General features: G+C 56.0%; 1 protein-coding gene across 1 annotated transcript; it reads left to right on the top strand.

Moving 5' to 3' along the window:
- Positions 1 to 7,068: 7,068 nt before the first annotated feature.
- Positions 7,069 to 11,017, top strand: SHROOM1 (shroom family member 1). The gene is made up of 6 exons (XM_075542686.1): positions 7,069 to 8,154; positions 8,706 to 8,881; positions 9,230 to 9,796; positions 9,882 to 10,023; positions 10,317 to 10,589; positions 10,700 to 11,017. The coding sequence occupies exons 1-6, from the start codon at positions 7,177 to 7,179 to the stop codon at positions 11,015 to 11,017; spliced, it is 2,454 nt and encodes an 817-aa protein (XP_075398801.1). The 5' UTR covers positions 7,069 to 7,176.
- Positions 11,018 to 14,292: the final 3,275 nt, after the last annotated feature.

The following is a 14,292-nucleotide window of genomic DNA, read 5'->3' as shown; positions in this document are numbered from 1 at the left end:
GCAGCTGCCTCCAAGCATTAGGGGAAGAGGTGGTGGTACCGGAGGACCCTCGTGAGTCTAACCTGAGAGACTGGAGCTAAAGGGAGCAGGGGTCCAGGGCGCAGTCAGGAGCCCATTCTGGCGGGCAGCAGCTAGTGCTCAGAGCTGGGCTGGGGGATGCCATCTGGAAATGGGAGGTCAGGTGCTGATCCCTGGCTCTGCCAGCCTCCTCAGCAAACTGCTCTGTATGGGAGGTTCTGTACAGCTGGCTTTGGGGGTTAGAGAAGGGCACCAGGGGGGCTTAAATAAATGGGCAGGGGGCAGGGGTGAAGCAAGGGCAGAAAGCGACCACCAGCCAGTAGTCCTGGCCTCCTGGGCCCACGTGGGGGAATCAACTCTATGACAGCTGCTTGTAGGTGTTTTCTTTTTTAACAACTTCTTTTAAAAGAAAGATTTATGATAGTATTGGGGCTTGTGTTCATAATTTTGGACCGTATTAAGGAAGCAGGACTTTTATCTCTGTATTGGAGTCTGAAACCTGATGAAAGTTATCATCAATAAAGCAGCGGTCTCTCATGTCAACCAGGGAGAGAGTGGGTTGGTCCTTCCCATGGCTTGCGCAATGCCCATGCTTGGGCCTGTGTGCAGACAAGATCATCAAGTGCTCTTGTTTTTCCTTGATCTATCACGGCCATCGAATGGCCTTGTCTGATGTGGACGTCCTGTCGCTTGTTTGTGGGAATGTTGAGTCAACTTCTGGTAGCACCAGGGTCTAACGGACAGTAACGGGCCAGATCCTGGATGTAAGAGGCGGTGTCTGGTTTTCAGAAGAGGAGGCTGGAAGGAGAGACTTGACTCTCCAGGCGGAATTACAGGCATCGTTTCCCGAGGAGTCTGGCAGAGAGCTGCTGTCATGTGAGTGAAAGAGCTGCAGTGGCCGGAGGGGAAGGCTGCTTCAGAATTCCATAGACTATTCTTCTTCATGATGCTCAAACAAGACAAGTAATTGGCATAGGGTTTATGGGTTGGGCTACTAATTGAAAGGCCAGCAGTTCAAAACCACCAAGCACCCCGCAGAGAAAGCCAAGACTTTCTACTCCCCTAAGGATATAGTTTTGGAAACCCACAGGGGCAGTTCTACCAGCTTTTATATATAGGGATGCTCTGAGTCAGAATCGACTTGATGGTGGTCAGTTTTGAGTTTGAACCTCAGACCAATCATGTGGCTCAGGCTCTAAAAAAGGGCAACTTTCAAAGCCAAGGGTTTAGGAACCGAGTTCTTAGAGCCCAGAGCTCTATCCAAATCTGGGCTGATGTGGTGGTAAGGGTCGTGGCCAGGAGGGACCCTCCGGTGACAGGGTCAGATGCCCGCTGCCTCTAGCTCTAAAAGACCTAAGGAGATGGAGCGCCCCAGGAAGTGCAGCTCTGACATCTGCCAGTGTCATGGAATGCAGTGTCATGGGATGCTGTGTCATGGGATGCTGGTCAGTAGCACCAACAAACCTTTATCATCCCAGGTGCCAAGAGGGGAGAGCACGGGCCCTGGCCCAAAGTGGGAGGCAGCCCAAACCTATAGCAGACCTGAGAGCTGGATGAACTCAACAAAGAGCCTGGGTTAGTCCAGCTAGACTAGAGACACAAATCCATTGACACTCCTAGGTGTATAGAAGAGGAGCTTTATATACACAAGCAATTACCATTAAGAAAGCATCCCAGCCCAGTCCATTCCAACCCCATAAGTCCGATATTAACCCAGTACAGTGTATAAATTCCTCTTCAGACTCACGAGACACATGCAATGCAGAATGCAGGAAGATCACAGGCCAGAGGGTGACAAGTCTTGTGGATGCAATGGCTGTAGAGGCATCTCAGTGCTGACAGGGGTCTCCTCATAGTTCCTTCAACTCCCAAAATTCTGTAACTGCCTCAGGGTAGCTTCATGTGGCTTCTCCTCAGAAATGTTTCCCAGGGAGTGAACCCAGAAAGAGTTGTCTCCCACCTCCAAGGTGGAATACAGGAGTTCCCAGAATCCTCAGGAGAAGGCCATGCCCACACAGAGACCTCATTGGCTACGATCTGATTGACAGGTAAACTGTACCCCTTCATCGGTAATGCTCTCAAATTGTCAACAGATTATATAACTACCACAGAGCCCCCTCACCTTTTCCAGATATGGAATGTTTCTGGTTAGAACTTATGCTCACAGGATAGAATGTTTGAGCAGTAGGTGGAGGGGACTTCTGGCCCTCCAGAGGAGGGAGGGGGAGAATCATGTCACATGGAGGCAGAGCATTCTTTGAAGGAGCTCATGGGCTTGGCCATTTCCTAATGCTGTGGACCAAAGAGGATGCTGATGGCTCCCCTGGATGACTGCTTGAGAGCCAGACTCTGGGTAACAGACGTCCAGCACCCGAAGAATCCACTGAGGGCTGCTGGGGCGATCACATCTGTCCTAGGCAGCCCAGAGGGCCGAGACTGTGCTGGGTGGTTAGTGGGAGATATGGAAAGCAAAGGGGCACGAATGGAAAACAAGTGCCCACAGTGGGATTCAGAGAGGTGGGGGCGGATCTAGAGGGAGAGTTGGTCTAGGGGCAGTTACCTTCTGAACAGTAATCAGAGACCGGGGTGCAGGTACCAGCTCCAGGGCAGTTCTGTTTTCTTGACCCAGCTTGAGCAGAAAGAAGGTGGCTTTCTAGGGACCTGGAGGCCCACCCTAGATCTCCCCATGGAGGTAGGTGTCCAGGTCCCTAGGGATCCCGCCTGCACATCACGTTTGTCTGGTCAGCCGGCAGGGGCTAATGAGCTTGTGGCATAACTCCTTCTTGCCTTGTCCCCCCGCGCCCCCCCCACTTCAGTCTTGCCCTGTGGAGGGGCAGAGAGTCTAAGTTTTGAGTCCAGGACTAGGCTGACTATCGGGCGCTGGGAAGGGGCGGGCGACTCTCCGGCCCGCGGCTCTGAGCTCCCGCCCCGGTGGCCGGACGTGGCGCCTCCCCCGCAGTGGCCAGAGCCTGGAGGTGGGGTCGGAGCCGGAGCCCTGGGAGCTGATGTCACCGCGAGGCCGCGGGCGCCTCGGAGTGCGTCTCGGTTGAGCCTCAGGTAAGCGTCGGGGCCGGGGGCCGAGGGCCGGGGGCGGGTGGGGATCACGCGGATGAGGGCCGGTGGGCTCGCCTCTAGGGAGGAGGCGGGGTAGGGGACCCGCGGGTGGGCTCCGTCTGGAGGTGTCCAGCCCGTCCCGAATGCACCCTGCTCGCCTCCAGCAGGCCCCCTGCACGCCTTTCCTTTCCCAAAGGTGCGTCAGGAGACAGACCAGCGAACTGCCGCGACTGCTGGGGAGCGCGCGGCGTGGACAAAGTAGTCAAGGGGGTGTCTTCCTCTGCGCCCCCCAGCTCTTGACTTTCTGCACTTGGAGAACCGAGGTCTCCCTCTCTTGGGATCGCGCTGCTCCCCTGCACTGGATCCGAGACCTGCCCCGACGGTGGACTCCTTAGAAAAGGCCGAGAAATGTGCGCGCCAGCGGCCATCCGCTCTCCCCTCTGCCCCGCGGCCCCGGGCCCTGGACGCACCGCGTGACTCTGCCGCCCCCTGCGGCCGCCAGGACCCGGTCTTCGTGCCCGCTCGGGAGCCCTGAGCTTGAATCTGCAGGTACGTTGTCCGCCCACGCCCACGCCCACCTCGCCTTAAGGTGCCGCCAATGTCCCTCGTGTCTTGTGTAAGGCCCAGAGCTAGGAGCTCTGCACGTCTTGCACCTGGGCTGAGTGAGCGCCGAGCCCCATAAACCAGCCGCTCAGAGCCCAATGCTACTGGGAGTGTTGTTGGCGCTCCGGGGCAGAAGAGTGGAGAGGGGGAGGGGGCAAGGCGGGCGCGGTCGGCTGTGGTCAGCAGGAGGCCACAACTTCCCGGAACGCCCCCTCTCGACCTAGTCTAGGTGCTGGGATTCCAGTGTTCCTTCTGGCAAGGAGGCTCCCAAGCAGCCAGGAGCACAGGAGTGGCCTGGCCAACCCCTCCACACCGCGGTTGGAAGTGAGGTGGCTTTTGAGAGAGTAGAGTTCCATTCCTGATCATTCTCCTACTACCACGTTTCCTCCCCCCCCACCCCCCCCCCCCGACCTAAGTGTGCTTTTACACACACCACAAACTGTCCGCATGCATGATCGCCTCAGTATCCCCGTCTGCCACTAACTAAAGACCTGGCCCTGCCTATGTGCTAACCCAGCTGTTCCACTGAGCCCTGGATCCACATTACCCCCAGTCCATGGTCCCCACTGCAAGCGCCTCCTTCTTTGGCCAGCTCCTGTTCCAGCTCCTCCAATCTGGCTCCTCCATCTCCCAGGCCCCCCAATTCTGAGCCCTGGAGTCATTCTTGTGCTCTGTTCCTCCCTTGCACCTTCATTCTGATATCAGATGCCGACCATCCCCCACAAGTGGCCCTTTGCAAGCAGCCATTCCATGCTGCCCCGCCCTCCCCATAGGCCAGCCTGAACAACAGCCCAGCCCTCAGAGACAGCCTGAAGCTCACTGGTGGGCCCCATCCTCAACTGACTAACCCAGGCAGTTGCTGGGGCCACCAGGGTGTAGCCACCCATAGCCAGTGGGTTGGCTGACCAGAACACTCCTTGTTCTTTATGCTGAACAGCCCACTCACCCACCCACCCAGCGCCAATTGCATGCACACTTGGTTCCTCTTAGCAGAGCCGATTCTGATTCTGCCCAGTGAGAACCTCTTGCATTGGCACCAACCGACTGGGATCACCACTCCCAGAGCATCTTACAGACCCATAAGAGCTCTGAGATGCTGTGTACATGTTTAGTATCTGCTCAGGCTGGTTTGCTGTGGTGAAGTCAGCAGACTCTTGGGTCAGCACAGTTACAATGAAGGAATTTTCAAGCCCCTTTGGGAAGTAATGTCTATGTGTGACCAGTCCCCCTGCCTGTAGATGTGAAGCCAGCATCGGCAGGCATGGGTAGCATGAGCCAGGGCAAACTGTGCTCCAGGTTGGGCTCTGAAGGACGAGGGCGAGGGCCCTGGCGGGCTGGCCAGTCTGACCGCGCTGCTTAGAGGAGGTGACTGTCTTTCCCAGGAGCTGCTCCTTAGAGTGGCTGTGCATTTGTCCGTGTCTTCCTGAAGTCCAGATTGGAAATAACCTTGCAAAAGAGGTTTGTCTGCAAGCCTGCATGTGAGGGCCACTCAGGGCTGGGCTTGGTGGCCACAAGGACTCCCCCAACTGGGCAATGTCAAGATCTTCTGGTCCCCGGTTAGCTAAGAATGTTTCAGGTGCCACTTCTCCCTTTGATGAAACATCATCTCCTTGTACCACTAACACCTCCACCTGCCCCGCTATGGAGTTTCTTAGGTCTCAAGGAAGGAGGAGAGGAGGGTGACTCTGACCTCCAAATAGTGGCTAGAAGACCTCCAAGGAGCCTGCCTTCTGATCCCCACCTACAGGCCACCCTACTCTGCACGTCCTACCAAACAGCTCAGTGATGGCAAGTCCTCCCAAAGCTCCATAGCCCATAGGGAGTGCCCACCCCTCAAGCCTCCGGGCAGCTCTCACCCCGGGTGAGAGGATGATCCCAGTCAGACTGGGTACTGCATGCTCCCTGATTCACACAGCCCCCGCCTGCCCACCTCCCTCCTGGGACAGGGGAGCTATTAGTTTGCAGCCCGTTTGGCCCCAGGCTGTGTCTGCTTGCTCAGTTTGTTCCCAACCAAGCACTAGTAGCCTGGTCCGTGTCCATGGTGACAAGTGCTTCGCCATTCTGTCCCTCTCTCCAGAAAAGATGACTCAGAACAAGGAGGGGGTGGGCAGAAGCTATGGAACTCTGCTCCTTTCCCATCCAGGTGGCCCCCCCACGGCTATTCCCTGCAAGCCTGTGCCTTCCTTTGCCATTTAACTAATGTTTATTTCACACCGATGACTACATAAGAAGCCCGGGTGGCGTAGTGGTTACGTGATGGGCTGCTAACTTCGAGGTCGACAGTTTGAAAACACCAGTGGTTCTGAAGGATAAAGATGAGGCTTTCTACTCTCCTAAAAAGTTACAATCTCAGGCTGTACCTGAGGCAGGGGCAGCTGTACCCTGCCCTGAAGGGTCACTGTGGGCCGGAATTGCTCAATGGCAGTGGAGTTTGAGTTTTTAATGACTGTGTGCCAGGCACAGAGGGTACAGAGCCGGACAAGAGCAGGGCCTGCCCTCGGGAAGCTCTGGGGTGGGACTGGCAGAGGAAATCACAAGCCAGCCAACAATTCTGTGCAGTGATGAGCCCCGTCACGGGGCAAGCTCGGGACACTGTTGAAATCTCCAAAGGTCAGAGGACATCTGGGCTGCTGAGGAACAGAGTGGCAGGACAAAGGAGGGGGATGAGCCATCATTCCCAGACAAAAGACAGCATCTCTGAAGCAGGGCCTCCTCCCCGCCCCCTCCTGGAATCTGTCACTAGCAGAGGAATTCAGGCTTTATAGGAAGCTTCTGGCTGCTGGGATGGAGGGGGCTGGGAGTGGGAAACTCATTTTCAGCAGTTTGCTTCTAGGAAATTGATTCTGGCTGCAGTGAGCTTAGAGGTGGGTCCAAATTCCAGGCAGGCCTCTGCCCTGTGTGTGTGCCCTGGTGCAAATCGTCCCCCCGCAGGGCCTCAGCGTGATCTTCTGTGAAGTGGAGATAACAGCATGACAGTCAAAAGAGGGCTTTCTATAAGCACCTGGACATAGCCAGCACATATGTCGGAAGGAAGACGGTGGCAAGGCCCCTGCCCTAGGACCAGGGTCGTACCCACCCCACCCCTCCTTTCTTGGCACCTCTACAACCTCAGAATGTTCCCAACCATTGTTTAGCAGGGAGAGATCAGAGGAGAACCAGACGCCTCTGGGAAGCAGCCTGGGTGGGACAGGTTGGAAAAGGAAGGAGGATATTCTCAGGGCTGCTGCCCGGAGGAGGCGCTTTTGCCTGTGGCCTTGGGGAGACCCGGCGGGCAACAACGGGCCAGTCTCTGGTTGAAGGCTGGAGTCCACCCACCTCCAGAGTTGCCGTGCAGGGCTTAACTACTGCCCGTGCTTTCTCGGACCCTAACAGGCTGGCCCCCCAAATCCACGAGGTGGGGTCTCCCTCACTGGCTGCCCTAACACCAACCCAGAGCTCCTCATCCGCCACACTCTCTGCGCTCTATCAGGACCCACAGAGCCAGGTCCCATCCCCGCAGCCATGGATGCCCTGGGTCCCGAGGACGACAGTGCCTCGCTGGCCTCCTCCACTCGCAGCCTGGACCTGAGACGTCTGTCCACACGCGTCGACTCGGCCTACAGCTCCTTCTCGGCGGCCTCGGGAGGGCCGGAGCCGCGCACTCCGTCGCCGGAGACCGACCCCAACCCCAACCCCAACCCCGACCCCTATCTCGACTGGGACTACGTGCCAATGGTGTGGGGTGACTCGGGCCCAACTGGGGTCCCGCCTGCCGCCGGCCTTCGCACGTGCCCACGGCCCGCACCTGCGCCCCCCGCCCTCGGTGGACCACACCTGCCGGAACTGCAGGGGGACCGGGGGACGCTCAGCAAGCAGGCCACCCCGCTGCTGTTCGCGCTGGCAGCGGAGGCCGAGGCGGCGGCGCGGGCCGAGGAGCCGCCCAGCCCACCGGCCTCGAGGGCCGCCTACCGCCAGCGGCTGCAGGGCGCCCAGCGGCGGGTGCTCCGGGAGACGTCCTTCCAGCGCAAGGAACTCCGCATGAGCCTGCCAGCCCGCCTGCGGCCCTCCACGGCACACCCGCGCTCCCCTTCCCTCAGCCACCCGGTGGCGGAGGTGGAGCTGCCATGCCGCGAGATCCCCGCACCAGGACCCGGCGGGAGGCGCCTCAGCAGCCAGCAGCGGGACTGGTGCTTCTCGGACCCAGGGAAGCTCGATCGCATGGGTCAGGGCGCTGGGCCCGCGGGGAAATGCCCAGCCGAGGCTTGCTCTGCCTCTGGCCTCATCTGGCCCGAGTCCCAGGGACTGCAGCCTGGGGTGGAGTGCGAAGGCCACCAGGTCCGACGGTTGCCCGGGACCCAGGTCCCAGGCACAGCAGACCCGCCCCTTGGATCCTGGAAGCTCCGTGAGCCTTACAAGCGGGCCAGTCGGAGGAGTCCGCACACTTCTGGAAAAGGCTTGGGCCACTGGGGAGACCCAGGTGGGATCATATCCAATGTCCAGGTATGGAAAATGGGGGTTCATGCCGGAGGGGTGGGGTGGATCACCTAGGAGACCCAAGCTTCATGCACATTTTATCAACTGTTTGCCTTTCCAGGCTGTTCCCCAAGGAACAGACCCCCCCAGAACATCGTGTCAAGGCAGACCTCTCAGGTGAGATGCGGGCCACTCTGGGCTTGAAAACTGAGGTAGGCAGCTGTCATAGCTGCTGTCCAAGGAAGGTGTGGCCTCCCTCCGTCTGTGCCTCCCCCATGCAGCACCGAGAGCTTTTTGTGGGCATGGTGGCCTCCTGTAGCTTAGTGGGTACTTGTTAACCTGCTGACATCAAGGCCAGCAGTTCAAAACCAGCAGCCACTCTGCAGGAGAAAGATGAGGCTCTCTACTCCTGTAAGGAGTGTAGTCTTGGAAACTCACAGGGGCAGTTCCGCTCTGTCCTATCGGGTCACTAGGGGTCGGAATCGGCTTGATGGCAGTGAATTGTTTCATTTTAGTGGACCCCTGGGGCCACTGTGGTTTATGAGAGGGTCCCTGCCTAAAGGCTCCTGGCTCCGGAGGTGGTTGCAGCCGTGTGTCCTGCAAAAAGCCCCCAGGACAGCCCTGCGGACTGTGAGCAGAGGGTACCGGCCCGGCTCCCTTCCCTGCCGCATGATGATGTTTACCTGGAAGAAGCTCCCTGGGTCCCAACGAGGTCATCACAAGATACCTATCTGCCCCAGGAGCTTCCAACCAGGTAAATGTCCTCTTGTTCCAAGAAGAGTGAGTTACCCATCATCCTTCCCCCTTGCAAACATCCACAAAGCGCTAGAGGGGAAGGGGCCACCTCCTAGCCTGACTCTGAAATCCAAGTGGGTAGGAGTAGAGGTAAATGGCCTTTGAAAGCCACCACTTATTTATGGTTTGAGCTTTTTCTTTCTTTTTAAAATCATTTTATTAGGGGCTCATACAACTCTTATCACAATCCATACATACATCAATTGTGTAAAGCACATCTGTACATTCATTGCCCTCATCATTCTCAAAACATTTGCTCTCCACTGGTTGGAGCTTTTTCTAATCTCATGTCTTCTTCCAATTCTAGTGCCTGTGCCTCTGATCAACAGGATGGAGCCGACCTAGACCAAAGGGCTGGCCAGGTTACAGTCACCCCAGAGCAGCCTCCCCAGGATTCACCCGCAGCTGCAGGGGCAGACGGCTGCTGGCAGGGGGTGAACGGTTCTGTAGGTGACTCTGGGGTCCTATGTTGTGACCCCTCTGAAACGGAAAATACTGACAATTCAGCCAATGACCCCAGCAGACTGCTGGTTGCCCAAAACCCTGCAGTTGCAGAGAGTGGCTCTCCCAAACCTCTCCCAGTGGATGCTCTCCTAGGCAGTAGTAACCAGAGCCTTCCTGGCCACACAGCCCTGGCCCAGGACACTGGCAAACCAGGTTATAGGCCACTATGGTCCCATCAGCGGCTAGAGGAGCTGGTTCAGGAGTTGGCCAGGCTGGATCCATCACTGAGTGACACCCTTACTGCCCAACCCAACCCCCAGCCCCCGCTGGATGTGTTGGATGGGCTGATTCCTTTAGCCGAGATTTGGGCTGCAATGCAGCCAGCCTGTGGGGAGACTGGAGAAGTGGCTGCTGGTACTTCTGAGCCAAGGTGAGTGACAGGCACCAGGCACTCCGGGGATTCTAAACCTGCCATTGTGTGTGGCCAACCCAGGGAGCTCTGGCTCTGTCCCCAGGTCCTGCCTACAGAGTTCTGGCCAGTTCCAGACCACTTCTCAGGAGGAGACAAGTGCTGAAAACCCCACCGCATGCCCTATCCCTGACCAGCGGTATGGCCAGGCCCCCTCTGAGCCAACCAACAGCATCCAGGCCAAGAAGGTGAGTGTGGAGGTGGAGCTAATTAGGATGAGAGCCCTGGACCTGGATCGAAAAGTCAGGGCCTGACCCCAGCCCAAGGAAATCCGGTAGCATCTTGGGTTACCTGCTAATGGAAGGTCAGCAGTTTGAGCCACTAGCTGCTCAGGAGAAAGATGGGGCTATCTGCTCATGAAGCCTTACAGAGAGGCAGTTCTACTCTGTCCTATGGGGTCACCATACGTTGGGATCAACTGGATGGCAGTGAGGTGGTGTTTTGGGCTTGTGCCTTGAGAACTGGACCTTCCACATTGCAGGGGGAGCTCGCTGACCTCCTCCGAAGGATGCTTCTGGACCTTCAGGCAGAGCAGGAGCGGCTACGGTCAGCGGCCCAGGCCTGTAGCAGGCGCAGCGCGGCTCTCGAGTCCGTGATGGGCCAGACCTGCACACCCCGGGAGCTCGAGAGGTTTCGCCGCTTCATGGCTGACCTGGAGCGCGTGCTGGGGCTGCTGCTGCTGCTGGCCAGCCGCCTGGCCCGCGTGCGTTCTGCCCTGATCCGAGTGGGTTCAAACGGCGACCCTGAGGAGCGGGTAAGGGTTCAGGCTGTGGGGGAACAGGGCGGAGAGGGCCTCTCCCACGGGAACATCCAGGAGTGGCTCACGGTGGCCTCTCCCCGCTGCGCCAGGCCTCTCTGCTGCAGCGGCTCAGGCTCCTGGAGCGGCAGCAGGAGGACGCCAAGGAGCTGAAGGAGCACGTGGCGCGGCGGGAGCGGGCGCTGCGCCAGGTGCTCGCGCGGACGTTGGCGGCAGAGGAGCTGCGTGCCTACTGCGGCCTGCTGGCCAGCAAGGCCGCCCTTCTGGCCCGGCAGCGCAGTCTGGACGAGCAGCTCCGCCTCCTCCAGGACCAACTGGACGTCATCAGCGGCGACCTTGGCCATCGCTCCCTGGCCTCCAGACCGGCCTGGCCTCCCGGGAGCCGACCGCAGGATAAACCACCCTTCCCACCTCCCTTCATGTAGCTCTGCGTGGCGCGGGCGGGGCTGCTGGCCCTGCTTCCTTCTCACCCACGGGACTGCTGAGGACACTGTTGACTTGGTGCTGGCCCCTTGAAGGCTTCAGGGCCTTGGGGGTGGGGGGTGGGCACACGAGGCTGGACTTCCGGCCCCCCCCATACTCCTTTGAAATGTTGTTATGCAAGTCTCGGGTATTATTTGGTAATTAGCTTAATGGGTCTTAAAAACTGCAGTATTAAAAAAACAAAAAACCAAACTGCAGTATTCTCCCCTTTTTTTGTGAAGAAGGAGGGCCCGTGCCAGGGGTGGAGAAGAGATAAGGAGAGGGGCACTTCACCTTTAGACATCATGTGGCGTGTGTTCTTTTCTCCAATGAATATCAAGAACAGTGTGTATGCTGCCTTCCACGTATTGGAGTGGCAAGGGGAGCCTTCTGTGTACGAACTGCAGACCCCAGCCCTGACTAACTGCAGGATGTGGGTCTGGGCTGGGAAGACTGGAGAAGCAGGTTTTGAAAACGGGGACTCAAGGGAGATCCTGGGCCCTCAACTCCATGGCCTAATCAGCCCTGGTTGGTCTGGGCACTGCACTCCCCACAAAGCTTAGCTCCTTAGGTCAATTGGCTTCTACCCAAGCTGCCAGCTTCAGTTACAGAAGTGTGTGTGTGTGTGTGTGTGTGTGTGTGTGTGTGTGTGTGTGGTGGGGGTCCTGTCTCCCTTTAAGACTCAAGAGTTAGAAGATTCCCCCCAAATTAACAGTGGATTCAGAAGTTTGCTGCCTAAAAACCCAACCACATGTCCTGTATGCTAAGCTCTTGGGAACAGTCTTCCTCTTCTCAGCCGTGTTCCCCAAACTGAGTTTGCCTACCTGTCCTTTGTTTTTTTCCCGTTTTCTCTTTTTTATATTATTTCTTAAGTTTAACAGTTTTATTTCCATATAGTTCATATACCACACAATTTAATGGTTTACATGTTTAAGGGGGGTATGTAGCCAATCATTGCCACAGTCAATGTTAGTACACTTTCTTCATTTTTGTGTTTATTATTAGCTCCCCATTTCCCACCAACCTCCCGCCATAACTCTAAGAAACAATCAATCTAGTTACTGTCTGTATAGATTTGCCTATCCTGGATTTCATGTCAAGAAAATCATACCAAAAACAGCAAAAAGAAAACAACTACAATCACAAAATACAAAGCTCTATCCATAAGAATGAATAAAATAATACAAATTAGAACAAATAAAGGAGTCAAAGGGAAGACAAGTGATAAGATGTTAAATGTTCACCTAACTCTTATCTGTATTCATCTACTTTCCTATGTACTCTGAGGGTAAGACCATGCACAGCCCTGGCCAATGGTCACAGGAAATTCAAGGGAGGCTTAATCCCCATGTTCCCCATGTCACTCTGCACAGGAGTCTTGGCTTGTCCCTGTCATCCATAGCCTTCTGTAATCCCACCCACCTCTCCTTTGCAGAGCCCACTGGGTCAGGCCTGAAGAGGGCATTTGGCGCTGGGAGGGGACTGGGGTGGGGTGAGAAGTGGAGGGTCTGGAGGCTTGCCATGTGGGACTGAGGACCTAAAGAGGCAGCTTGGGTTGCGTGTCAGGAAGGCAGGTCTGGGGGTAGGTAGGGGTGTTTGTGGGGTGCTTCAGGCTGGTACAAAAATTGGGACAAACTCCTCTCTCTCTGAGCACAGACAATCCGTTAGAAGCCAAGATGTTGTGAGCTGCTGTCAAGTTGATTCCAACTCATGGTGACCCCAAGTGTGTCACAGAGTGGCACTGTTTTCAAGCCTGTGACCTTTCAGAAGCCTGTCTTCAGGGGGTGAGGAGTTCACACTGAGAACCCATCAGTCAGTAGTCAAACCCGTAACCATATACACCACCAGCGCCTCCAGACCCTAAGATGTGCCTGTGAACATCGGCAGCGTTTGTAGCAGCAGAAACTAGAGGCAAGTCCACGGTTGAAGCAAATGTTCCGTTTATTTTTGGAACTAGGGCACATGAAGGCATGTGCATGTGTATTTAAAGCCAACTGACCCCAAAGTGAGAAATTTCTGCTTCTGGGCTTGTTTTCTGATGCTTATTGTCACTAAGTGCAACTGGTTGGGGATTTTAAATGGTCCTATTCATACCCAAGCATTAGTTATAACAGTCCCACTATTGAGCACAGAACAATGCTCACATTGTGCCATTTTATAAAAAACATATGGGGCTCCTGGTGAGGCCACTGCTGCTCTAACATCATGCTTCCCCTTCCCTCCCCGGCCTTTGAACGCCGTGGGCGGGGCCTCCCTCCAAGGCCCTCAGCCTGGAGGGCAGCTCCCTGTGATAGATGGGCAGCTGAAAGCAATACACTTATTTCCTCTGCCTCTTGCCCTATACAATTCCCAGTGCGTTCTCCCATTGTGAGATTCTCAGAAACACATATAACATTGTCCACTGTGCCATTTTAGATAAGGCACCCCCAGCTGGGAAGCAGACTCTGCCATCATTCTGCTACATTGTACTTTGGTTCCATACTGAGGTTTTTACCAAGGAGGAATAGGAGCCCCCTGCGCTTGGCCTGAGGAGTTTTGGTGCCAGAGTTGTGCTGCAGTGTGGCAGTTCAAGCCCACCACATGCTCTGTGAGAGGACGCAATGACCTGTGCTCCTAGAAAGAGTGACAGTCTTGCCACTCCAGTTACTTCTACTGTGTCCTACGGGGTCGTCATGAGTCAGAATGGACTGCATGACAGGAGACGGGTTGGTGCTTGTCCCTGCCATACTGGGAGAGCCCCCAAATAAGACCACACTCTCACACCCATCTTGTCTCTCTCTGTCCTCTTCCTACCCCATTGATCCTGTTCCTGACTGTTGTACCCTCAGAGGGTAAGGCTGAATGCCCCCATACACTTTGGGAACGGCACCACAGAAAGAAGGTGGCTCAGTGGTTAGAAGTTCAGCTAGAAAAGGGGGAGATTGGAACCCACCAGCTGCTGTCCCCGGGAAAATGACCTGGCTGCTTCTGTAAAGATAGCAGTCAAGGAAACCCCACGAGACTCTTCTATTCCATCTTACAGGATCATTGGAGTCGACTCTGGTGAGTCCGAGCTGACCAGAGCCCGGGCGTGGCAACAGCCTTGCTATCAACCCGAGACTATTGTAAAGTCAATTGTGGCAGATGCAGTCAGGGCCCAGCGTAATACCCTATCATGGGATCTTTCTTTGGGTCCATTTAGTTGTTTTAGTTTTTAATATCTTCTGCTTTCTTTTCGATGGAGGGTTTACAGTGTTTT

Source organism: Tenrec ecaudatus, chromosome 2, assembly GCF_050624435.1.
Source record: "Tenrec ecaudatus isolate mTenEca1 chromosome 2, mTenEca1.hap1, whole genome shotgun sequence".
NCBI classification, from domain to species: Eukaryota; Metazoa; Chordata; class Mammalia; order Afrosoricida; family Tenrecidae; genus Tenrec; species Tenrec ecaudatus.
This window is presented reverse-complemented; position numbering and strand designations above follow the sequence as displayed.

Excerpts from the sequence above, each read along its gene's own strand:
- SHROOM1 (XM_075542686.1), top strand. The coding sequence starts at position 7,177 with ATGGATGCCCTGGGTCCCGAGGACGACAGTGCCTCGCTGGCCTCCTCC. Across the intron at positions 8,882-9,229 it reads CCCCAGGAGCTTCCAACCAG|TGCCTGTGCCTCTGATCAAC; the intron begins GTAAATGTCCTC and ends TTCCAATTCTAG. Across the intron at positions 9,797-9,881 it reads GCTGGTACTTCTGAGCCAAG|GTCCTGCCTACAGAGTTCTG; the intron begins GTGAGTGACAGG and ends CTCTGTCCCCAG.